At 44.6% G+C, this 25,833-nt stretch overlaps 1 protein-coding gene across 1 annotated transcript in view; it reads left to right on the forward strand.

Annotated features, from left to right (window-relative positions):
* Positions 1–25,833, forward strand: part of LOC137646248 (uncharacterized) — a 261,911-nt gene that overhangs the window by 199,737 nt on the left and 36,341 nt on the right. The window contains exons 23-24 of the mRNA XM_068379370.1: positions 473–1,186; positions 13,631–13,793. Of these exons, the coding sequence (XP_068235471.1) occupies positions 473–1,186; positions 13,631–13,793 (877 nt within the window). The remainder of the gene's footprint in view (positions 1–472; positions 1,187–13,630; positions 13,794–25,833) is intronic.

A 25,833-nucleotide genomic window follows, 5' to 3' on the forward strand; every position in this document is an offset into this window, starting at 1 on the left:
CCCTTTTACCCCCAGGCTATTTGGAAATTTCCAACCCTTAACTCCCAGGGGGTTATTTTTTTCCCAGCACATTTTGCAGTATATTTTTTGTAAATTGCTCTAACAGCCTTAATTTTTGTCATAGAGAGGTCAGGTTGGTCTCATTCTCTTGGAAAATGCCTGAATTTTTTCAAAAAAATATAAAAAATATGAAAAAAAAAAAAAAATTTATAGCATTTTTTTGCAAGGACGTACCGGTACGTCCATGGGGGTAAAGGGATGGCTTTTGTGAAACGTACCAGTACATCCTTTGGGGGTAAAAGGGTTAACACCCGTGTTTTGAGCTTCACTAAAATCATACTCCTGTTAATGGACTCAGGTTTGTATAGTTAGTACAAATACAAATTGTTTTTTTTTTTATTGTATAATAAAACTTTTAGCGATGAGCATTATTGCAGTGTTTAAGCTTTAAATTCACTCTTTCTTGTTCCAGGCAATTCAAGACAACTTCAAATGTAATAAAAGAAAATCACAGAATAACAAGCGTAAAAGAATTGTTATGAATGATTCCTCTAGTGAAGAAGAAGTAGAGGAAAAGAAGAAATTAAGAATATGTGAACAAGTTAGCAAAGAGGAAACAGATGTTGAGAAAGGTTCAGAAAAGCAAAGCACAGTAAATATAAAAGAAAACAAGCATATAAGCCCATTGTCATCAAGTAATCTGAAGCCAACAAATTCAAACAAAAAAGTTACCATTATTAGTGAAAAGTCTGAATTTGGTGTAGGATTATCAGATACAGTGAATTGTGGTAGAACTAGTTCCAACATCACCCCTAAGAAAAATCTTGCAAAATCTCTAGAAGGGAAAACTGGTGAAGTGTTTCATTCCAGGAGTGATCAAAGTAAATTAACTACCTCTTTGAAAAAGAGTAATAGAAATATAACAGATGATGTTATGTGTGAGAGTTCAGATGAATTTGATGTGGATATTACTAATAAAATATCGAGTAGTAAATATTTAGCGAATAAACCTGGACTTCCAAATAAAAGCAGACCAGCAGAGACCCCTTATGGTAAAAAAGGGCCACAAAATACAGATTCACTTTTGTCACATACCTCTTTGTTAAATAGTAAGGCTTCAACAAGTTATAAAGATGCTAGTAGTACCACCTTATCAGCTAATGAAAGTGCCAAATTACATAGTCAGGTATGTAGACTGTTGATATTTTCTTATGTGCTGTATAGTATTCATAAAAATGGAATTTTGATATTTTTTTCTTATACTTGCCGGGTGTTTATATTGCTTTTTCTCCAGAAGGTCCCTTTATCGATGTTTACCCTTAAAGTTAAAATAAGTATTTCCTATTCTCTTTCCTTTTAATAGACACATGTCTATGGTAAAGTAATGAAACACACTAGAGGTTAATGGTAAGAAGCAAAGGACCAGGGGTTCTTTGTTATTCAGTATTAAAGTTGGAATTATTTTTAAAATTCTGTTTATTTCTATGAACCTCCCCTGATGTTCATATTGCTGACTCCCACACTCTGATGGAGGTGAAACACCATTGAAGGAAAGAGATAGGTTAAGAATAAATTTAAAAGGTTGAATAAAATAATTGGAATTATAATCTAGTTTCTGTCAAATCTCCTGCTGATAAGCAGTTAAAATTAAAATCTGCCAAAACTCCTGCTGATACAATATGTTTTCCAGGTTCACCACGTTCACCGACCACGGCTCTTCCTATGGACATGGCTCAGGTTGTTCATCCTCGTCCAGTGTCGTCTGCTGTTGCCTCGACCATCGTTCCAGTACCTCGGAGGGGGCACAAGAAGAGGAAGCGTGGGCAGTATTCCTCTTCTAGTTCCCCCTCCTCTCTCTCCTCTTCTTCGTCTGTATCTTCTGACTCTGACTCTTCTCCCCCAAGGAGAAAGAGGCAGGGGAAGAAGAGGAAAGCGGAGAAGTCCAGGAAGGCTAGTTGCTGTCGAAGGGACATAGCGCCTCGAGACACCTCTTCTCCTCCAGAGGATGAGGGCGACGCGAGAGATTCCCGTGTTCCCCGCACTCGTGGGATTGTTCACGGGAAATCTCATGGAAGGCCTCCATGCACGACAACCGCACTCGAAGGCGTAGATATCGTCTCCCAGAGCATGGTGACGGGGTCCTCGGGCCCCCGAGCTGCTGTTCACACTCTAATTAAACCACTCTTGAGCGGGGAAACAAGAGTCCAGGCTTTGGCACGAGAAATCACAGCTGTGGTCTCTCGTGAAGAATCCGCAGTACGCACGACTACCTCCACGGGGGTAGCCACGCAGACTGACTCCGCGACTCGTGTGTCGCGTGAGCAGGGAACAGGCCCAGATAGCCGTGCACTCGACCCGCGCGACTCGGGCCCGGCATGAAGTCACCTCACGGTTCAGCCCGCGACATGGGGGCCGGTCATGCACGACCAGGCTAGCTCTTGCGCATACCAGCCGCGCGAGGTGCAACCAACCCCCATGCTTTCTGGCCGTGTAACAGGTGAGGTTGCGCACACCACTCGTGCGACTAACCTGTCTACACCTTCTGGTGTGAGCGCTGCTGTTCCCAGTGACCCCGCTTGTGCTCGAGCTCCTTTGGGAGCTTCATGGGGCTCACAGCGACCAGTCACGCACTCGGTGCCAGTGGGAACCTCGATGCATTCTGTCGGGGATGAACCCTGCCAGGCTCTTTCCTCGACTCCTGAATACACGCCTGGTTTGGTCTTAGGACCAGAGCGAGGGTATTCATGGGGGATGTCATTATCCGTGCAGCATGTCGCTTCCCCTACACCTACGAATGTAGCGGGACCGACGGATCAGCCACCTCCACGACCTTCACCGGCCGTGGAGATGGAAGATTCTGAGGTGGAGTCGCTGTTCCTAGAGGTCATTAACCTCATGCGTGAGATTAATGGCCTCAGGGCTCCTCCTGGGGTAGTGTCTGAGGATAAGTGTACTGTACAGCCTTGGAGATCCTATGGAGAGCTCCCGAAGGCAGTTCATGGCCCATCACACCACCTTGGTCGAGACAGGCTGCTCGAGCATTGGACCGAGTGAGTGACCAAGTCGCAGGGCCTGGTGACTCGCTTAGAAGCCAAGCTACGAAGAAGCTTCTTCCTCACCCACTCCAGCGACAGAAGAGGTGCTACGTCACAGAGTCTTCTGTGTCTTGTCCTCTCGACCCCGCGGTCGGAGGGCTTGCTGGGAGTTCCTCGGTCAAGAGTTTGAAATCTCAGAGTGTCTCCTTCTCGACCTCTGAGATTTCAACTTTGGAGTCCATCTCTGTAGCTGGTCTCCATGCTGCTTTGTGGCGCGACCACTGGTGTGGTATGGCCACAGTGTTCGCACGGGACACCAAGCTCGCTACCCCGAACACATGGAGCAGTAGAGGAACCTGGCTTTGTGTGGTGGGAAAGCTGTTGCTTTTCTCTTGAACCAGCTTGCTACCCAGTATGGCAATCTGATCCTCAAAAAGCTCAAGGCAGTAGCCGCTCGTTTGGCGAGACAGATTGGTTCAGGAGATGCTCTGGCACTCAGGAACGCTCCTATTAGAGCTGCAACTTCTCTCTTTCCACCAGAGGAAGTTCAGGCCGCGCGGGATAAATGGCGCCTTGATTCGAAGGACTCCCTTATCCACCAGGCGCAGGCTGTGAGTTTCAAGGGACCTGGTCCCGCGAAACCGTCCGCGGCCAGGCCGAGTCAGGCCAAGCCCACGGGAAGTAGCAAGGGTACCGCTGGTCGTGCTCCTGCTGCTCCTGTGCAGCTGAGACCTGCTCCTGTTCAGAAGGGTTCTGCCCCCAAACAGACCTTTCAGCCTCCCGCTCCTCCACATTGTGGAAAGAACAGGGGCAAGCAAGGGAAAGGGAAACACTGTGTTTGGGTTTCCCCTTCCCATGCTGCTGAAGGTAAGGGGATGCCTATCGTGCCATTGGACGATGTGGCAGCACCTCGTGGCCGAGGAATTGGTAGTGTTGACCCTTCGCGAATGGTACAAGCTCCCATTTTATTATTATTATTATTATTACTATCCAAGCTACAACCCTAGTTGGAAAAGCAAGATGCTATAAGCCCAGTGGCCCCAATAAGGAAAAATAGCCCAGTGAGGAAAGGAAATAAGGAAATAAATAAATGAAGAGAACAAATTAACAATAAATCATTCTAAAAAAGGCAGCAACGTCAAAACAGATATGTCATATATAAACTATTAACGTCAAAAACAAATATGTCATATATAAACTATAAAAAGACTCATGTCCGCCTGGTCAACAAAAAAGCATTTGCTCCAACTTTGAACTTTTGAAGTTCTACTGATTCAACTACCCGATTAGGAAGATCATTCCACAACTTGGTAACAGCTGGAATAAAACTTCTAGAGTACTGCGTAGTATTGAGCCTCAGGATGGAGAAGACCTGGCTATTAGAATTAACTGCTTGCCTAGTATTACGAACAGGATAGAATTCTCCAGGGAGATCTGAATGTAAAGGATGGTCAGAGTTATGAAAAATCTTTTGCAACATGCATAATGAACTAATTGAACGACTTTGCCTCCCTGTCCTCCACTCCAGTAGCGTTCCACACGTATGCTCCAACATCTCCGAAGGCTCTGGCCTTAGAGGCGGAGGTCCAGGAAATGTTGGAGAAGGATGCGCTAGAAGTTGTACACGATCAGTCACCAGGGTTCTACTGTCATCTCCTCCTTGTCGAGAAGGCGATAGGAAGTTGGAGACCGATCATCGACCTTTCGCCATTGAACAAGTTTGTTCAGCAAACTGCCTTCAATATGCTGACAGTTCGCACTGTACTGTTAGCCATTAGGCAGTACGACTTCATGCTTTCGATAGACTTGAAGGATGCGTACTTTCAAGTACCAGTTCATCGGTCGTCTCGAAAGTACCTCCGATTCACCTTCCAGGGCACAGTGTACCAGTTCAAAGTCCTGTTCTTCAGACTGTGCACAGCTCCCCAAGTGTTCACGTGAGTGTTCACGACGGTAGCAGCTTGGGCCCACTCGAGGGGCATCCGCCTATTGATGTACCTCGACGACTGGCTGATTCTCACTCCCTCGTAGGAGCAGTTGATTCAGGACCGATACTCGCATCTGGCAATTTGTTGCGATCTGGGGATCGTGGTGAACTACGAGAAATTGAACCTCATTCCCAACCAGAAGGTGAAGTATCTGGTAATGCTGATCGACTCGGCAGCAGTTCGCAGAAGAACGGATCAGCAGACTCAGAGAGGTTGCGCAGCCTTTCCTGTCGCAGGAACAACTTCCAGCCCTCCAGTGGCAAGCTCTTCTAGGTCACCTCTCCTCGTTGGAGAAGCTCGTTCCTTTCGGGCGGATCCATCTCCGCTCCCTTCAGTGGTGTCTGAAGGAGCAGTGGTAGGCAGCCACCAATCCTCCCTCTCGTCCAGTCTTCATGGAACGTGAGGTAAGGGAGGATCCCCTTCGGTGACTAAATGAGGAAAACATTATGAGAGGGTTTCTCATAAACCCTCCTCCACCTCAGTTCCGTCTGTTCACAGACTCGTCCACAGACACATCCACAAAAGGTTGGGGTGCACACCTGGACGACTTAGTCGTGTCAGGTGTGTGGTCGGAAGAGGAGAAACTTCTGCACATCAACGTGCTGGAAATGAAGGCAGTCTCGATAGCACTCATTAATTTCCTGGCCCGTTTGAGAGAGTACTCGATAGTGTTGATGAGCAACAGCATGTCCGTGGTCGCGTACGTCAACAAGCAAGGGGGCACGCTCTCACGTCCCTTGCAGCAGTTGATGAGGCAGGTGTTTCTGTGGGCAGAGAGTCATCACGTAACCTTGTCAGCCAGGTACATCCCAGGCAAGAGAAATGTTCTGGTAGACGCCCTAAGTCGCAGAAACCAAGTAATAGGGGCAGAATGGTCTCTTCACCCTTGGGTAGCGAGTCGAGTTCTGGACCTCTGGGGAGAACCATGCATCGACCTATTCGGAACACGACACAACGCCAAGCTTCCAGTATTTTTGCTCTCCAGTACCAGATCCCGCGGCTACGTTCGAGGACGCACTCCAACATCCTTGGGATCGACTGGATTGCTATGCGTTTCCCCCCTTTTGCTTGCTTCGCGCAATCCTGTCCCGGGTCCTAGTAACCCCAGGACTCAGGATGACTCTCATTGCTCCGCTATGGCCACACATGGAGGGGTTTCCCGATCTGTTGTCGCTCCTGGTCGACGCACCGAGAGAGCTACCACACTAGCCCAATCTCCTTAGGCAACCTTGTCGAGCCGGTACCAGCACGGTGTAGTCGCACGATATGTCCATATGATATTACCAATTTCATTAAACTAATATATAGCTTGATTTTTATATGTAATTTCTGGTGATTTGATTTCTAAATTTTACATCTGCTTAGCTTTATTCAATCTTTCATTAAACTCCAATTCTATCGACCCTGTATTAATGATCATGGTTCCTAAATATTTAGATGATTCCACCTCCTTAATCCTTTCTCTTTCCAATGGTAGTTCATCTTCCATTGCATATTCCATTCTAGCCATTGTCTGCTTAGCTTTATTCAATCTTTCATTAAACTCCAATTCTATCGACCCTGTATTAATGATCATGGTTCCTAAATATTTAAATGATTCAACCTCCTTAATCCTTTCTCTTTCCAATGGTAGTTCATCTTCCATTGCATATTCCGCTCTCATCATCTCTGTCTGTCTTCTATATATCTTGAGCAAACTTCATATGATATTTCATGCATTCTAGTAAGCAAGATTTGTAAGTCCTGGGGCATTTTGCTTATAAGGACAGTGTCATCAGCATACTCTAAGTCTGCTAATTTCCTGTTACCAATCCAATCCTTCTCCACCATCCCCAATTGTTCTATGCATTACAAAATCCTTGAGGAGGATAAAAAACATGGGTGACAATACATTCCCTTGTAGTACTCCACTGTTCACTGGAAATTCGTTTGATAGGACTCCATTAAAATTAGGTTTGCACTTGGCTATGCTCATGTACAGACTTAGTAAAATTTACATATTTAAGAGGAACTCCATAATAACACAGGACTCTCCACAAAATTGGCCAGTGCACTCTGTCAAGGCTTTTTTTATAGTCCACAAAAGCCATCAAAAGTGGATTTTTATAATTTACATATTGCTGTACAACATGTCTTAATGTGAAAATTTGGTCAGTACAACTTTTACCTTTTCTAAATCCTGCTTGTTCATCTCTCCGCTTTTCATTAATCTTTCTATCTAGTCTCTTTAGAATGAGCATACTACAGTATGATCCCTCTGTAATTATAGCATTCAGTCAATATTTTTTTGCCATTTTCACCAACACTCTTAGCTCCCATTTATCAGGTTTTGACTCTTCATGCCACATTTTACCAAATAATTTTATAAATATTCTAGGAGTCACGTCATTTTCGGACAAAATCATCTCAGCAGTTATCCCATCGTTTCCAGGGGCTTTCCCTCTCGAGTTTTTTAATGATAGCTTTGACTTCAGAAACTTGAATTCATTCATGGGCACATCAAAGTCTTCTGCAACTTCAGGTTTATCAATCAAATCACAATTTGTGAAGAACAAGCAAGTTTTATGCCCAGAAAGAGCACATTTGATGTAATATTTCCAGTATGGCAGACAGTAGAGAAATATAGAAAGAAACAGAGAGGACTACATGTGGTGTTTATTGTTTTGGGAAAAGTGTATGATAGGGTACCTAGGCAGGAAGTGTAGAGGTGCATGATAGTGAAAATTGTGTCTTAAAAAGTATGTCAGAATAATGAAAGATATTTATGCAGACATAACCACACAAGTAAGAAGCACTGTTGAAACTACAGAGAAATTTAAGGTGAAAGTTGGTCTCCACTTGGATTCAACCCTTAGTCCCTACATGTTTGATAGTGTGATGTTTGTTATAACATTGGAAGTTAGAGAAGACGTGTCTTGGAGTGCAATGTTTGCTCATGACTTTATGCTGACTGATCTAACAAGAGGTGTCCAACTCAAGCTAGGAAGATGGAGAGAAGAATGTGAGAGTAGAGGCTTAGAAATTTGCAGAACAAAGACAGAATACTGTATAATATAGATAGGTAGAGAGGAATGACAGGGAACAATGAAATTAGGCCAAGAAAACATGAATAGGGTTAGCTCCTTCAAATATCTTGGTTCTGTTATGAGCAAAAATGGAAACCTTGATGCCGAAGTCAGTTATGGAATTCAGTAAGCATAGAAAAATTGGAGAAAGAGGATACTTTGTGATAGTAGGATCAGTGCAAAGGTTAAAGGGAAGTTTTATGAAAGTATTGTTAGACAAGCCATGCTCTATGGGGCAGAGATGTGGCCAACAAAGAAAAGCAAGAAAGAAGTGGCCAAGATGAGAATGCTGAGGTAGATGTGTGGTGTCACAAAAAAAGATAAGTTCCAAAATGAATTAATCAGAGGGTCAGTCAAAGTATTAGAGGATTCAAATAAAGCTCAGGAAAGAAGACTGAAATGGTTTTGATCATGTCATGAGGAGAGAAGATGAACATGTATGTAAAAGGGTTATGAACATGGAGGTGGAGGGCAGAAGGAGGGGAAGGCCAAAGTTCAGGTGGAAAGATACATTAGTGGATGACATGAAGAAGGCTCTAAGAGAACAAGATGTACAGGGCAGGAAGATGGAGAAGGCTGACTAGAAACAGTGACCCCATATAGAAATGGGAGCTGAAGGCAAAGAAGAAGAAGACACTGTCTGTTCCAAGGTTGATGGAACATCGGCAACCTCCTCCCTTACTTCCTGGACATGGGACACCTGCTTCTCCCTCTATTGAAGCTTGGTCTCTCGATCTTTCCCAAGCGCATGCGCTCATTGGTGGCTCTAAAATCAGAGGCGGAGGACCTTGTTCCCTTTGCCGGAGCATAGGGCCATGGTCCCCCCCCCCCACCTCGACCTACAGGAAGAGAAGTACTCTTCCTGTTACTACCAGGTCTCGTACCATGAGATTTCCAGTTATTTTTGACCGGCCCGGGACATTGACAACCCCTGATTACAAGCCTGGCTCTGTCCAGTCGTGTTCATAGGGGGAAGCTGAGTCTGGTGCTTGCTGCCTCACCTTGGGCCTTGGCAAAGGGTGAGAGTGCTCGTGGCAGGATGTCTCAAGGACTCAGAACCACGGTCCTGAGCCCGCTGAGGCCTATTACCCCAAGTCAGAGCCTTCTTTTGTGAAGGTCCTTGCTTTCATCCATGAGTACATTGGCCTCAAGGAGGCTCTCTTAGCACTTCGGATGTGGAGGACTTTGATGAGGGAAAAACACTATTTTGTCCTTCAAAGTTCAAAGCCCTCATTGGAGTTGCCCTGGTCAGATCTCATGGACTTGGCCCTGAACGGAGTGGACGATCAGATCTGCTGGTCTAAAAATTCATTCCGTGCCAGCAGGTCAAGCAAGATCCTGTCTCCACCACTCTCCGGGCAGCTGAGGTTCTATGCGTCGGCGAACATGATGTCTGCACCTTTGCTGGTTGACCCATCTGTTTGTGCCCTGACGTGGTTACTCGGCTGAAAGACTCAAGTTGGAAGACACATCTTTTTTGGCCTTTGAGTCTGCGCCATGGAGGCTTTGCTTTTGGCCAGTCTCCATGCTGATTCCTTGCTTGATCAGTGGTCAGGGACTGACGTACTTCAAAAAGTTTAGAAGATTTGGAGAAGTACGAGAGTCTCGTTCTGTCGGATGGGGAGGCAGTCGCCTTCTTTGCCCACCAGTCAGCAGACCTGTGGGTTAACTGCGTCTTGAAGAGGCGAGATGCTTTAGTTTCTCACTTCTCAAGACAAGTTACCACAGAGGAGGTTGCGTCGTCTTTGAGGAACTTGTCACTGCATGGCATCACTTCTCTACTGACGAAGGGTAGTGTGCAGGCGGCATTGGATTCATGGAGGACTACTTTGCAGGACACTTTGATCTACCGCATAGTCTCTCTCAAGGCCCCCGGTACTTTGAAGACAGCAACGGTGTAAACTTTGGGTTCAGCCAAGCCTGTAGGGTCAGGATCAAGGAAAGACCCTGCGCCTGCTCTTGAAATCCTAGCCTGCAGCTTGTGCAATATCTTCCCATAAAGAGCCTGTGCAGGCGCAGCCTTTTTGAGCACCCAGCCTGCTTCATTTAGGAGGGGCACCAATTGGAAGAAGGAAGGAAGATGGAGACATTGATACCAACATGTCCCTTCTCCCACTGCCAAAAGTAGGTGGTTCCTTGTCTCACCAGTGGGTGACTTACCAGACCTTGGGCCAAGTCTTGGGTGAAGAGTGACCTTTGAGACAGTTACTAACCTTTCTGGATAACCGCCGTTCAATACCTCTAGTTCCGAGAGTTCCCCTTTGAGCACCTAACATCCATGAAAGCCCTGGCCCTACAGGCAGAGGTGCAAGGGATGTAGGAGAAGAATGCATTTAAATTCTTTTGAGATGGATCTCCTTGTTTCTACAGTCAACTCCTCCTGGTGGAAAAGTTGACTGGGGACTGGAGACTGGTCATCAACCTCTCTCCGCACAACTAATTTGTTCGTCAAACAAAGTTCAGGATGGAGACTGTAAGGTCTGTGCTGTTTTCAGTCAGAGTGGGAGGCTTTACGCTTTGTGATTGACCTGAAGGACGTGTACTTTCAAGTGTCAGTTCATCAGACCTCTCAAAAGTACCTCCTCTTCTCCCTCTACGGTATGGTGTACCAGTTCAAAATATTGTGTTTCGGACTGTGTACAGCTTCGCAGGTGCTCACACGGATGCTCACCTTCGTAGCCGCATGGGCCCACTCATAAGGGATACGTCTTATGATGTATCTCAACAATTAGTTCATCCTGAACTTTTCAAAGAGGCAGTTGCTTCAGGATCAAGGCCGGTTTCCTATGTTTTGCCACAATCTGAGGATTCTGGTAGAAATCGAACCTCATACCCAACCAGAGGTTGAAGTACTTGGGCATACTGATAGTTAAGGCAGCAGCGAAAGTCTTCCCTATAGACAATCTCATCAGCAAGTTCAGAGAGGTTGGGCAGCCCTTCTGTCCAAGACTTAATCCCAGCTCGGTATTGGCAAATCTTCTCGGTCATCTTTCTTCTGAGAAACTCATACCTTACAGGCTTCTCCATCAGAGATCACTTCAGTGGTGCTTGAAGAATATCTAGTCAGCAATCAGGGACTCCTGGTTCCTTTCTGTTCCGCTGGAACAAGAAGCTCGGAACAGTCTTGCCTAGTGGCTCAACTAGAAAAATCTTGCCAAGGGAGTCCTTGACTCATTACCTCCAGACATGCTTCTCTTCTTAGACGCATCGAAGGAGGGCTGGGGATCACACCTGAGGGACCTGGTTGTCTTAGAGATATGGATTAAAGAGGAAAGGCACCTTCACATCAACATCCTTGAGATGCAAGTAGCCTTCCTTAGACTGCAAACATTCTAAGAACGTTGGAGGATGCACTCAGTAGTGTTGTTGAGCGATAACACTACAGTAGTATCTTACGCTATCAAGCAAGGAGGCACGACCTCGTGCCCTCTTTTTGAGTTGATGAAGTGGATGCACGTCTCGGGGTCATTTCACGCCATGGAGTTGTCAGCAAGATACATTCTAGGCTAGAACAATGTACTAGCAGACACTCCACGAGTGAAGACTATCCAACATCTAGCAAAAGTCTTTTCACAAGGGACTACACAGGAGATGTCTGAGTATCTCTAGAGGTCCTCTACAGCTGTGTACCAAGCCAATTGGGCCATCTTTTGCAATTCGTGTCATAAAAGAGGTTTACCTTCTGTTAGAGGAACTCTAGCACAGATCGTGGATTTCCTCGAAGAACTCTAGCACAGATTGTGGATTTCCTCGTCTTTCTTCACCGGGAAGAGTCTCTCAGTCACGGCTGTGAAAGACTATCGGTCTGCCTTGAGTATGGTCTTCCAACTGAAGGGCTTAGATCTCTCTTCCTCTTGGTAGTTACCGGTATATATGCTCATGAGAACCTTCAAACAATCTTGCCCAACCTGGGACCTCAGGCCCCCAGAGTTAGATGTGACCATGGTCTTCAAGGTTCTTACTGTACCTCATTCGAGCCTTTGAGTAGGTCATCAGACAGAGGTCTGAATCTCAAGACACTTTATCTGCTAGCCATAGCATCAGCAAAGAAAGTTAGCAAGTTGCACAGTCTCTCTTATTCTGTTACCCATGCTCAGGGATGGAAGGAGGTCTCATTTAGTTTAATGTTGGACTTCGTGGGCAAGACCCAGAACCCAGCATCACAGAACCGCAGGTTCAAGTCCTTCTCCATCCTCTCCCTTAGGTAGGTGTAGGGTTGCGATCAAGAGCTGCTCATGTCCCGTGAGGGCTCTGCGATGCTATCTAAAAAGGACCCTATACCTGAGTGTTGGAGACTTTTCATTAGTACAAGGAACAAGGTCTCCTTCTGGCTTTGTGAGAAGATTACTCCTAGTCTGACAAGACAGTCAAGGTGCCAACCACGACTAGATCTCACAAGGTTAGGGGTGTTGGCCACACCCACGCTTTCAGGAGGAACCTGTTAAAACCCTTTACTTGTGGCTTGTGGGAGTGTACCCACAAGTCCCTTGACACCTTTGTGCTTGGACCTGTGGAAGGTCTCAACTTGTGTAACCAGCCTAGTTCCCACACAGGACAAGAATGCATCATGTCTATGGTAACTTGTAGATGTAAGTCTGAAATAAAAGAAGTATAACTGGTCCTTCTCTTTCATTCTTCTGTCTACCCTACTGGGGTACAAAAGCAGTCAAAATGTCACAAGCTGGTCAGACCAGAGGCTGGTAATTTACACTTCAGCACCATTCTTTGATTTTAAGGAAGTATCTTTCGCCATCCTCCTGTAATGAACGGGAGGATGGTGGGTCTTATACCAGCTCATTAATTATATACTTGGTATCTAGCTCTAACTGGCATTCCCTTTTGGAAAAAGGGTTCCCCAGTGTCAATCAAGTGCATGTTTCATGTACAACCCAGGACCTATCAGTCTTTCATCCATATAACAGACAGATAAGGGATGACAAGGGTCCTTGGTTTAAGCTCATGCAACTCTTGCATGAATCACTTCCTGGGAAAAAATTTAACCTTCCAATTTGGTTCCCAGGGACTTCCATTCCACCAAGCATTGAATTTCCCTGAGAGGACGAGGATTTGGTTGCCGCTGGGGAACAAATCATAAATTTTTAAGGTTATTTAAAAATTGGATAAAACTACCCTCCTCAAACCACCACTCTTAAGTCCTGAACCTAAATGTCAAAAGCAAGTGAAGACTATCTGACTGGAAGGGGGTGGGGCTACTCACCCTGCTCCTTTTCCAGTTGGATAACTGCTCGTTATGTAACTTATAAAGACCAATTTCAGCTAATACTGAAACAGTATCCGTAATTAAAGGACTAGGTTTGTATGTCTAGGAAAAATACAAATTACTTTTAAAGATTTATGATACTGTATTTAGTTACTGTATATCTTACCATGCTATTATCTTTTATTATCATTATTATTATTAAATGCTAAGCTACAACCCTAGTTGGAGAAGCAGGATGCTATAAGCCCAGGGGCCCCAACAGGGAAAATAGCTCAGTGAAGAAAGGAAACAAGGAAAAATAAATTTTTTTTTTTTTCCTAGATTCAAGGACTAGTGCTTGTCGATTCCCATGAAGTGAATGGTGGTGCGCAGATTGTGTCCAAGTTGAAATTACATCATGAACTAAATACAGCAGTTGTTCAGCTTGGCTGTGGGCATTACGCCGTTTCTACACGTATGATCATATCAAGGCTTCATCTATCCGGTAATTGAGTTATAGGTTGATAAATTTTAGAAAGTGATATTATTAGGTTTTTTCATAAAATAAGAGCATTTTTATAATAAAACTTATTTCTATATTTACCTTATGTTCATATTGCTGCTTTTACAGAAGATTGGCTTAATCAACATTTTCTCGTAGAATTTTAAACTTTTGAACTTTTCTCATTTTCTTCTCTTCAATAAACACATGCACTAAGGTAAGGGATAAGCAGTAAAGCATTAAGTGGTAACTGACTCTCCATTTTCTTTGCCTCTTCAGTTTCAAAGTCAGCATTATCCCTTGACAACACAAGGTAGTGTGGTTGAGGGTGAGCATATGAACAACAGGTGAGTATTGAAATAAAAAATTTTATGATCAAAATTCTGTTTATTTCTATAAACATCTGATGTTCATGCTGCTGACTGCCACACTCTACATGAGTTGAAGGAAAGAGATTGAATTAATCTAATGAAAAGTAATATACAGTAGGGTCCCCAATTATGCGAGAATTTGGTGGATTCCTGGCCTCGGAGAACTGGAAAATCGCATACTGTGTTTAGGAACACATAATGGGAATAATTCCAGTAGAGCCAAGGCAATTGGCAACTTACCCAGTCATACTCTTTAACTGCCCATTTTCAATGCTTTCTATGTACTATACTGCATTTTTCTAATATGAAATTATTCTAATGAATAAATAAAACATTTAAAAGGCTTTAAAGTTTTAATGACATGCGAAAGTTTAAAATTACACACCCAACATGAGTGTAAATACTGTATATTTCCGTGAATAAGACGACATAATATTAGGACAAATTTTGATGAATTTAAGTCATACATGTTGTTTAAGACAGCTGTGAAACCATCAGTGTATAGGATAGGTTTTGCTGTATTATGCTTTTCCTAAACATGCTACCTAAAACGGAAACTATTGTTTTGTTTAGGTTAATTTTTAGAGCAACAAGTATCTTACCAAGTATTGATTACAGGTAGTTGTCGATTTACAAGTGTTCAACTTGACCAACACTTTTTTTTACTGTTATGACTTCTCAAGTGTGTTGGAAATACTGCAATACACTAATAGGACAAATATTTCCTTTAAAATAATCTATTTTCGATTTTGAAATTTAACTACCGGTAATTTTTCTTGGTAAGTTAGTATTTTCTTTTATTGATATGATAATATACACTATCCATTTTGAAAAAATATACAATTAGAAGTTTTAATATCTGTCTAGTTCATAGCATATGTCTGGTGACGTCATATTTCTGTTGGAAAGCGAGCTGGAAAATTAAATAATTTCCTTTCAATAGCTAGCCTACCGATTAATATTAGTATCCCATAATTAAAATATCGAGTAACGATGCAAATTATTTAATGGGTCTGTATCGATTATATGTACTGTTCTACTTAGCGTAAATTTGACTCTACAACTAGGACAGAATCTCATATTATACGCATTTGATTTAATATGTTTCATCTCTGATGGTAGATCAATGTATATCCACTGAAAGTACACTAATAGGATAAATATTTTCATGGAAATAATATATTGTCTTTAATTCTATAAAAATTAAATACTTGATAAGTTGGTATTTTCTTTTATTTTTTGCAAGAAAAACAGAAAAGGTTATGACATATTTTGCAAGTCATTCTTTGCCGAGTTCACGTCTCAAGTCTGGTGACATAGCTCTGGCGGAAGGCGAGCTGGCAAATCAAGCGATTTCCTTTTGATGCTTTACCGAGTAATATTAGTTTGTTCCAACACAAATACTTACCTCGAACTACTTTCTTAGGAGTTACCTGTAATCTCCTCTCAACCGACCAGAGTTTTGTGTAATATACCCTACGTCCGTTTTCTATGGAGGACTAACCCGGGAGTAATGAGAACGTGCCCCGAGGGTAGACCTGAGCTAGGTCGGCGTCAGCTTGGGTCCCATTAGTCAGTAAGTTCTCTGGTCGCGTTGTGATACCATCATGCCGCTCTCATTCTCTTACGACCCTTTGTGTCCCGACTCGTGTGTCCCGTGTGGAATCTCTGTGCTTATCCCTTGTGTTCTTGCGTGTTCACTACCTTTCCTTGTGCTTCCCAAGTGTATTCCTTGTTTATTGCCTTCGTTCCTGTGCCTTGTGGTTGTGTGCGATGGAGCAGATCCGCCGTTGTCTTGGGCCTAGAGCCGGAAAGTCGTGTGGAGCGTTCCTTTCCAAGCCCGAAGTGGACCCTCATTCCCTTTGTTCTTCCTGTAGAGGCAGAGTGTGCTCGCCATTGGATACGTGCATTGAGTGTGTTAGCTGGAGTGAGATCCAGTGGGTGCGTTATGGCACTAAGAAGAAGAAGTCGTCGAAACGTTCACCCAGGAAATCTAGCATCTCTTCGCCGTTATCGTCACACAGTAGACGGTCCGACGGGGCTTCTGTCTCGCCTTCCCCTACCCAGAGTAGGGGACGAGGTAAGTCCGTTGCGGGGAAAGAGCCGAGGGCCCTTCCCCAGGAGTCTAATGTATATGATGTGGGGGTTGCTGGTCCTTCTCAGGCTAGTGGGGAGCCTGATAGTGCTGTGTCTGGGGGTTCTGGAGACTCTGCCCTTGTGCTTGGGGGGCACGTTTCCTCCGACGACCCCTTGTGGTGTAGTAATGTTGTGCCTGTTTCTTCGCCCGCTCCGTGGGCCTGTGTTTCAGGTTCTTCAGCGGCTGGTGTGACGTCCAGGGAAAGTTGGACTCCACGGTAAGTGAGCCCTTCGGGTGGAGGCTCCCTAAAACGCCAGGTAGGTCCCCAATGCGGATGGAAGAGGGCCTGGATACCTGGTTCTCTAGTGTAGTGTGTCCAACCTCTTTTCCAGCTCCTCTGACGGCGGTTCCGGAGTCTTTCCTACAACCCTCGACCTCTGGAACGCAGCAGGTCGCGAAGCCCTCCGTAGCCCCCGCTTCTGCCCGTCGGTCGGGTGGTACAGTTTCGTCGGGCTCTTCAGATGGTGGTGCTTCGTTCTCTTCAGAAGGGGAAGCGAGGAGGAGGCACCGGCGACGGAGGGAGCGGTCCAGGAGCAGGCGTTCCCGCTCAAGATCCCGCTCGAGGATCAGTAGAAAACGGTCCCGGTCTCCACGGAGGAAGTACAGGAAGAGTAGGTCCCCCGATGGTGATTGGGTCTTCGTTCCCCGTAGGAGTGAATTGCAGCGTTCCCTTGACCGGCGGTCCAGGGATTACTCGCCGCGAAGGCCATCTTTCAGCCGCAGATATGACCCTCGCAGGGAGAAATGCGAGAAGGCCTCTTCAGGCAGGCGTAAGTCCGCGAAGCTTCCGGCTCACCCCGCCCAGCGGGGGGAACCGTGCTTCCGTACGGGCAGCCTGGCCGAATCAGCACAGCTGGTTCGGCCCTTGGACTTAAAGGAACGGTTCCCTCCGTCGGGTCAGCCCACAGGATCCGCGTCCTCGTCCCCCAGAGAGAATACACGGACGGTAGTCCTCGCCGGCACGGCAATGCCAGTTCTGACCCCCAACCCTGGTGCGGAGGTTCCCGCCGGGGCGGACCGGTACCACCGCAGGGGAGTGCCTGTTGATCCAGAACCGAAGCGCCCGGTAGGAGTGCCCGGTGACCCGGCTCCTCGGGGTCAGACGGAAGGTACTGCTGACAGTAGAGAAGGTTCCCCGACCGAGGACTCGGCGTATCGGAAGGTAATAGGCCTGATACGAAGGCATCATCGGATTGAGGAACCGGTCCCAACCGACGAGGACTACTGGAGGTCCAGCCTCAGCCGCTTGATGGAGGCACCCGTCCAGCAGAAAACCTCCCTGGCCCTGCCTGTGGCCCGAGATCTAGTCCTGGGACGGGCTCATGTTGATAAAGTTGTGGCAGGCAATGCCGAAGCTCCCAAAACACAGAGCTCCGCGAAGTTGCTCCAAGGACTCAAGTCACAGAGTAGGTTCTATGTGCCAGAGGGACAACGGCCGGGAGCCTGCAAAGTGGAGCCTTCCCTCGACGTTTTGGGACAGGGTGCCCCGGAGGTCAGAGCCTCCTCAGCCCCAATTTGCTTTTCACAGTCGGAGGCTGCGATGATGGAGGAGATGTCGAAAGACTTGGTGCACGTCTCCTCTTGCTTGGACTGGTGGGCCTCCACGCTGGTAGGTGTACAAGCCACATATAACTTAACAGACCCGGAGCAACAGAACCTACTGAAGGAGCTTATCATCTCTGGGGGCAAGACCTTGAAGTTCCTTACATATCAGTCCCTTGCCCTTTCAGCGAACTGGGTTCTTCGCAAGAGGGACACTATTCTGGCGAAGCTTTCCCGGAAGATCCCAGACAGGGAGGCGAGGGCCATGAGGAGCCTTCCTGTGTGGGGTGACTCCTTGTTCCCCTTGAAACAGCTAGAGGAGATAATGGAGAAGGTAGCTAAACGAAAGGAAGTGAACGCTCCCAGGCCTCAACCGGCAAGGAGGCCCTCCTACAAGAGGTCAGCATCAGACGGGCCCTCTACTTCTCAGGCCCCTCCTAGCCTGACGAGGAGAGAAGCCCCTTCTTCCTCGTGGGCTTCAGCGCCACAGCCCCCCCGTAGAGGAGCTCCAGCAGCGTCTGCCTCTTTTAGAACAGGGTATTCTGCCTCCAGGAGAGGCCGTTCAGGCCGCTCCTCCAGGAGGAGGTAGAGTGGGAGGCCCCCTACTCCTGCCCAAGCCTCAGGTTGGGGGATGCCTCAGACGACATTGGCAAGCATGGAAGGCTCACAGAGCGGAACCCTGGACAGTATCCGTACTGAAGGAGGGGTACAGGCTCCCGTTCTTAACGGAACCTCCACCTTTGATTCCGGCCAGCCTGTCGGAGTGGCTGGCACCCAAGGACCCGTTGAAGAGGGCGGCCCTTCAAGAAGAGGTGTCCACTATGTTGGAGAAGGGCGCCATGGAGGAGGTCCTGCATCCAGGACCAGGTTTCTACAGCCGACTATTCCTGGTAGAAAAGGCGACGGGGGGATGGAGACCGGTGATAGACCTGTCAGCTCTCAACAAGTTTGTTTGCAAGACAGATTTCAAAATGGACACTCCAAAGTCGGTCTTGCAGTCCTTGAGGGAGAAAGACTACATGATGACCATAGACCTCAAGGACGCATAATTCCAAATCCCGGTCCACCCCTCAAGCCGAAAGTTTCTCCGAGTGAAATGGGGTACCCAGATCCTGCAATTCAAGACCCTCTGCTTCGGGTTGTCGACAGCTCCCCAGGTATTCACGAGAGTCTTCACGACAGTCTCGGTGTGGGCTCACGAGCGAGGTATTCGCCTCATCCGGTACCTGGACGACTGGTTGCTTCTTTCCTCCTCAGAGGACGTTTTGAAGTAGCAGGGTGTAAAGCTTCTTCAATTTTGCAAGGGTCTGGGTATCATGATCAACCCAGAAAAATCGAACCTATCTCCCACCACCAGGATGACCTATTTGGGGATGACACTGGATTCCCAACTAGTGAAGGCTTTTCCGTCAGAGGAGCGGGTAAGCAATCTAATAAAGATCCTTCTGCCTTTCCTTTCGGGGCAACCCAGGAGAGCGAAGGACTGGCAAAGGCTAATAGGTCATCTGGTGTCATTGGAGAAACTGGTTCCCCAGGGGAGACTCAGGCTCAGGGCCATCCAATGGAACCTGAAGAGCTTCTGGAACCAACTGGACTCGCCCCAAAAATTAATCCCAGTTCTGCCAAACACAATACCCTCCCTGGAATGGTGGCAGTGCCGGTCGAATACGTTCAAGGGGATGCCCTTCGCGACCGAGCCTCCCGAGATGCTCCTATTCACAGACGCCTCCAACCAGGGATGGGGAGCCCATCTCCTCAACAAGACGGCGAGAGGAACCTGGACGGACGTGGAGAAAGGCCTACACATCAATGTCCTAGAGTTGAAGGCAGTCCAAAAAGCTTGCCTGCAGTTCATCGATCTACTAAGGGGAAACACTGTGGCGTTGATGTGCGACAACGCCACAGTAGTAGCGTACATAAAGAAGCAAGGAGGCCTCAAGTCAAGGGAGCTGTGCGATCTTGCCCTAGAGATCCTGGATTGGGCGGAGGCGAACCAGATAGTTTTATTGGCAAGGTTCATCCCCAGGAAGAAGAACGTCCTAGCCGACGGTCTCAGCAGGATGGGTCAGATAGTAGGAACAGAGTGGTGCCTCCTCCCAGAAGTAGCCAGGCTCATCATTCAACGGTGGGGTTCCCCAGTGATGGACCTCTTTGCAACCAGGCTGAACGCACAACTCCCCGTGTATTGTTCTCCTGTCCCAGACCCAAAGGCAGCCTTGGAGGATGCCTTTCAGCACAAATGGGACAACCTAGACATGTACGCTTTTCCCCCCTTCACGTTGATCAGGTAAGGGCTGCCCGGAACTTAAGGATGACTTTGGTAGCGCCCTGGTGGCCGGAAAGAGTGTGGTTCGCGGACCTAAAAGACCTGGCAAGCCATCCTCCGTGGCCACTCCCCGACAGGCCAGATCTTCTACAACAGCCACACTTTCTCAGGTTCCACGACAACCCACAGTCTCTACGCCTTCACGGCTGGAGACTATCGAGCGCCTCCTGAGGAAGGAAGGATATTCGTCAGGAACTGCTAAGAAGATGTCGCTATACCTGAGAAGGTCGTCGGCAGCGGTCTACCAAGCGAAATAGGCCTCTTTTACGAAGTGGTGTGCTTCAAGGAACATCAAGCCCCTCAAAGCCTCAGTCCCAGATATCGCAGACTTTCTAGTATATCTCAGAGACGAAATAGGGATGTCAATCCCAGCTATAAAAGGAGTACGAGCAGCCTTGGGTCAAGTCTTCCTTCTGAAGGGCATCGACCTGGGCTCCTCTAGACACATCTCTATGCTTATCAGGAGTTTTGAACAGTCCTGCTCTCCTCAAACTGTTAGGGTGCCTCAGTGGGACTTGGCTAGGGTTCTGAAGATGTTAAGTAGCCCCCCGTTCGAACCGATGAAAGATTTTGTAGACAGGGACCACTCTCAAGACGGTCTTTTTGTTGGCCTTTGCGTCTGCGAAAAGGGTAGGGGAGATCCATGGGCTGTCTTACGACGTCTCTCATTCGAAGTGGTGGAGAGAAATCTCCCTCAAGTTCGTCCTTTCGTTTGTGGCAAAAACCCAGAACCCAGCAGTCTGGGATCCTAAGTTCGAGGGGTTCTCGCTGCCAGCTATTCCTAGGACTGGGAATCCAGAGGATTTGAGGTTATGCCCTGTCCATGCCGTTAGGAAATACCTTGAGAGGACTGCACATCTCCGGCCGGGCATCAAGAGCCTTTTCGTCTCCACAAGTGTTACAAAGAGGCAGGTATCGAAGAATACCATATCCTTTTGGTTGAGACAAGTTATTGCCAGGGCCTACAAGGAGGAGGGACTGGCCGTGCCAGGTACTCCTAAGCCCCATGACATCAGAGGACTAAGCATTTCCTTAGCCTTTGAGAAGAACATGGCGGTGGGCCAGATCCTTCGGGCGGGCACCTGGTCGAACCAGTCGACCTTTACTGCCCATTACCTCAAGGATTACTCAAGAAGGTCTTTAGACGGGTTCTCCATTGGGACAGTCATCTCCGCGCTCCAAGTGATTTAACGGTGAAGCCCTAGGCACAATCGTGGATAGCAAAACCAGGAGACACAGGTTCGTTCCTTTTCACCCTAATCCCCGTTTCCTATCCCTATCGAAGATAACCACACATATGTAACCAATGAAGAACACGTCTCTGCAACTTTGTTACTGGACTCAGCATCAGAAGATTTCTCAAAGGGTGAGTACTTAGACACTAACGTGAGCTCTTTGTGTAGTTTACCCTACCGTTCGTTTCCCAGTTTTTTAGAACCTAGTTAATATCTAGGCTACTTGGCGTCCGCTTTGCTGGGTCTGAAGGTCAGGAAGACTCTCCCACCTCCTAAAGTGTAAGTCTCCTAAGAAAGTAGTTCGAGGTAAGTATTTGTGTTGGAACAAATCAAAAATTTTAAGTAATTTTTATTTTTCCTAACATACTTACCGAGAACTACTTTCGGGTAATGGCCCTCCCTACCTTCCCCGAGTGCCTTTCTGCCCTTGCAGGGACTTTTTGCAACATCCGAGGAACTTACTGACTAACGGGACCCAAGCTGACGCCGACCTAGCTCAGGTCTACCCTCGGGGCACGTTCTCATTACTCCCGGGTTAGTCCTCCATAGAAAACGGACGTAGGGTATACTACACAAAACTCTGGTCGGTTGAGAGGAGATTACAGGTAACTCCTAAGAAAGTAGTTCTCGGTAAGTATGTTAGGAAAAATAAAAATTACTTAAAATTTTTTATATTACCCCCATTGTCAAGACATCAAGTAACGATACCAAGTAACAATACCAAAATTTTTAGTGATGTCTAAATTTATATAAAGATCTAATAATGAAGTAAAAATTTAAATACACTATGAAGCTTAGAAATCAACTACCCTTACAAGCGAGAGAGAGAGAGAGAGAATGTATTCATTTGATAACTACGGTATATACCAACATGTTGTAATCTTTTCTATTGCTTACATTTACAACTTGATCGACACTATGCTCTCCAAATTAGCTGATGAAGGCAAAATTCCAAAATAATATTTTCATTTCATACACGAACAAATTATTAGTTCAACTATCATTTTCAATTTAGCTTACTAACTTAGTTTTATTTTAAATATTTCTCTCATATTTTATTTACTGTTAATTGCATAAATAGAAGTTTTCTGGAGTTTCAATCACTGCCAATGCACAATAATATATAGTTTTTAGCTCTGTGGTGCTTGATTGTAAAGCTTAGAAAGTTATTCAAATATTGCATTATCACAAAACTTATTTTTTTGGGGGGCGTGGGGTGTTTCAGACACTTTGGTACATTATCTTCTATATTCAGTATTTATATTTAATTATGTGATGTGCGCATTTATAAGTTCCCATCCATTTTTCTTTTTGGTTCTTCTATTTCTGGACACATCTTTCCCCAATTCCAAACAGAATAGCGCCTATGAACATTATTTTCTCCCCTTCAGATACAGCTTGTTTATATTTGGCAGTGTTTTTTCTTAATCTATTCTCTATAGCAAATAAGGGTGTACTGTAATGTAAAAATATGTCACTTATGCTGCTTAACTTGTAACAACTACGGGAATTGTTTACTATCTTACGATGGTAGAAATACGAGCAAAACAACTGCTTTCTAATTTGATTGTTCATGACAAAACAGCTGATTTTTGTTTGGTTGTTAGTATGGCTCTATGCATCTACGCAATGATTATTACTTTGCTTTTATCGTTCTCTTTTATTGTTTAACTTATTGAACTAGAAGATGGGATAAAGAAATGGAGTAAATGAGGTTAGTCTATTGTAATTTAGTTTCTAAAAAAAGAAACACATGATACCAGAGATATATAAAATGATATTTTATGGGCTAAAAATTTTGGGGTACCACAATGAAATCTATGATATCCTATAACATATTGATGCTTATGTAATATTCATTATGAAGATATTTTGAACAAGGTAAGAAATTATATAAACGATACTCCTTGTTATTCGTATGTATGCTTATTGCCGGTATTCATATGTATGCTTATTGCCGGTACAGTAGCAGGACCTAGGAATCAGCTGAGCACAACCAAAGGTAAACAAAAAAAAATTTCGGTGATAGGTGATTGTAAAAATGCTTCCTAATTTTCAAAATAGAATACAAAAATGCTTAAGTAAAGTATATACTATCCTATGAACCAAGAAAATGAAATAATGATACAGTATACTGTACAGTAAGAAAAAATTGATGAAATATGACTTAAGATAATTACAATATTATGACACAGCTTAATGAAACTATGGAAACTTCACATTTTTAGTTTGATGTACATCCAGATCGAGTTATGACCCGTTTTTCTGGGTTCCTTCTCGGTTGTAAGTCGACGACTACTTACCAGTATGTAATGATATTGTTATTACTAGTGTTGTTTTACTTACTGCTTCATTTGAACTTCAAAATAAACCAAATGAATGCGATTTTATATAATGTTTTTCCTTAACACGCCACCTAAAATAGAAAGCTTTCATTTGTTTATGTTTCATCGCCAATCATAACAAACAAACGAATGTATTCACATTTCCAAGGTACAAATATTTTACTTAATGTATCCTTAAAGGTTCCTATGCACGTCACAAAACAGAAAAACCTTTTGTTTGCGCTTAGTCAACAATAATAAATTACCACTAATGACACTATGATAATTTACGATAATTCTAAACTGTTACGAAGGCTGATTGCACATTCCATTCCCAAAATACTTTTCCTAACCAGTTATAAGTCAGTTTGATTTTGTAGCAACTTGTACCAACATCAGTTATGGAATCACCAGCAAAAAGAGAAGAAAGTACTCGACTAGTTTTAAATTAAAAGATATAGAACAATTGTGCTAAGGCTATAATGTTCAATATGACAGAGAAGATGGTTCGAGATTGGAGAAAGGGAGGGTAATTAAACTCATGATGGATTTTTTTGCAAAATTAATATGTTAATCTAAATGTTATTACTACCATCATTACCACTATCATTAGAATTATCGAAAGGTTGGAGAAAGATAAGGGTTACCAAGAACATAACCACTACCCGATGTTTATATTTTGTCAGCTGGACTCGCATAGTTAAAAGACGATTTCATTGTTTATATGGAATTTTTCCACTAATAGGCTATTTATTATAAAATGCAAATAAAGTGTAAGGTAAATATGGTTTGGTTACATTTACAGTTAGTCACCAACTTACAACGGAGATAGGGACCGAGAAGCGTGTTGTAAGTCGATCTTGACATATGTCAAACTAAAAAAGGTAAGTTTCCGTATATTTATTAAGCTGCGTTAGGATTCGGCAATCATGCAAGTCATATTTTATCAATATTTTCTTACTGTACTGTATATCATAATTTGATTTTCTTCTTCCATAGGATATATGCTCTAATAAAGCATTATTGTATTCTATTTCAATTTAGGAAACATTTTAGCAATCAACAATTACCAACTTTTTTGTTTACCTTGGTTGTGATCAGCTGTGCTGTTGATCTGAAGGTCCCGAGATCGTATTGAGATAATGTGCACATATGAATGCTGTATTGTTTATATAATTTCTTATTTTAAATATATTAATGGTGAATGTTACATCAGCATACAGTTAAAATCACGTAAATAATGTAAAGACATTATGGAAGATGTGTAATTGAGTCGATGATCACATGAAATGAACGAGTGATACTGGCTTCAAGCACTCGGCCACCTAGCGTCAGCATCTGTAAGCTTGCTCATATCTCAAGTTTGTGCTAGTATCTCAATGCAAAAATGTGCTCGGCTGTTTGCTTGCATGTCAAGTTATTATAGTGTAGTGAAAACCTACTTGGTACACCAATGAGGTGCTGTTAAAACACTTTCCAAAGATAGGTTTCTATAAACTGAGAGGAAAGTAGATGGCCTATTCCTGTCATGTACCTTTACTTTCAAGCCAATTATTAGAATTATATTCAATTCCTTGTGAGCTACTTTGACCATACTGTACTTTAAATTATGAATGATATTGCATTTTTAGACATAGGATGATTTGGGACCTTAATCCCACGAAACACAATAGGATGCAACCTCGAATTACTGAAATTTTGTCAACATGATATTGAATGCTTTGTACTGGACAAACTTTTTTTTCTGCTGAAATACTTCATCCATTTTCATAATAGGTATGTGAAAAAAAATTTAATAAAATTCTTAGCCATAAAATAATTCTTTGACTGAAGATAAAAGGGACAAAATCATCCCCAAATGATTCATTTTTGTAAAAAATTATTAGTGTTTACCATTACCCAACTAACATTATAACTTGAGATGTAAGTGGCGTAGGAAGCAAGCGGACGAGGAGCACTGTCATCCGAAGCATGATGAATCGAATCGGCTTTAGCTGAACAACCACCAACATTAAAGAGCTAAGAAAATCATACGATAAGAAATGGCATCCACAAATGAAAAATGAGGTTGCTTAAGAGTGCTTACTTTAGCAAGTGGAGGAATATAA

Source organism: Palaemon carinicauda, chromosome 1 (assembly GCF_036898095.1).
Source record: "Palaemon carinicauda isolate YSFRI2023 chromosome 1, ASM3689809v2, whole genome shotgun sequence".
Taxonomy (NCBI): domain Eukaryota; kingdom Metazoa; phylum Arthropoda; class Malacostraca; order Decapoda; family Palaemonidae; genus Palaemon; species Palaemon carinicauda.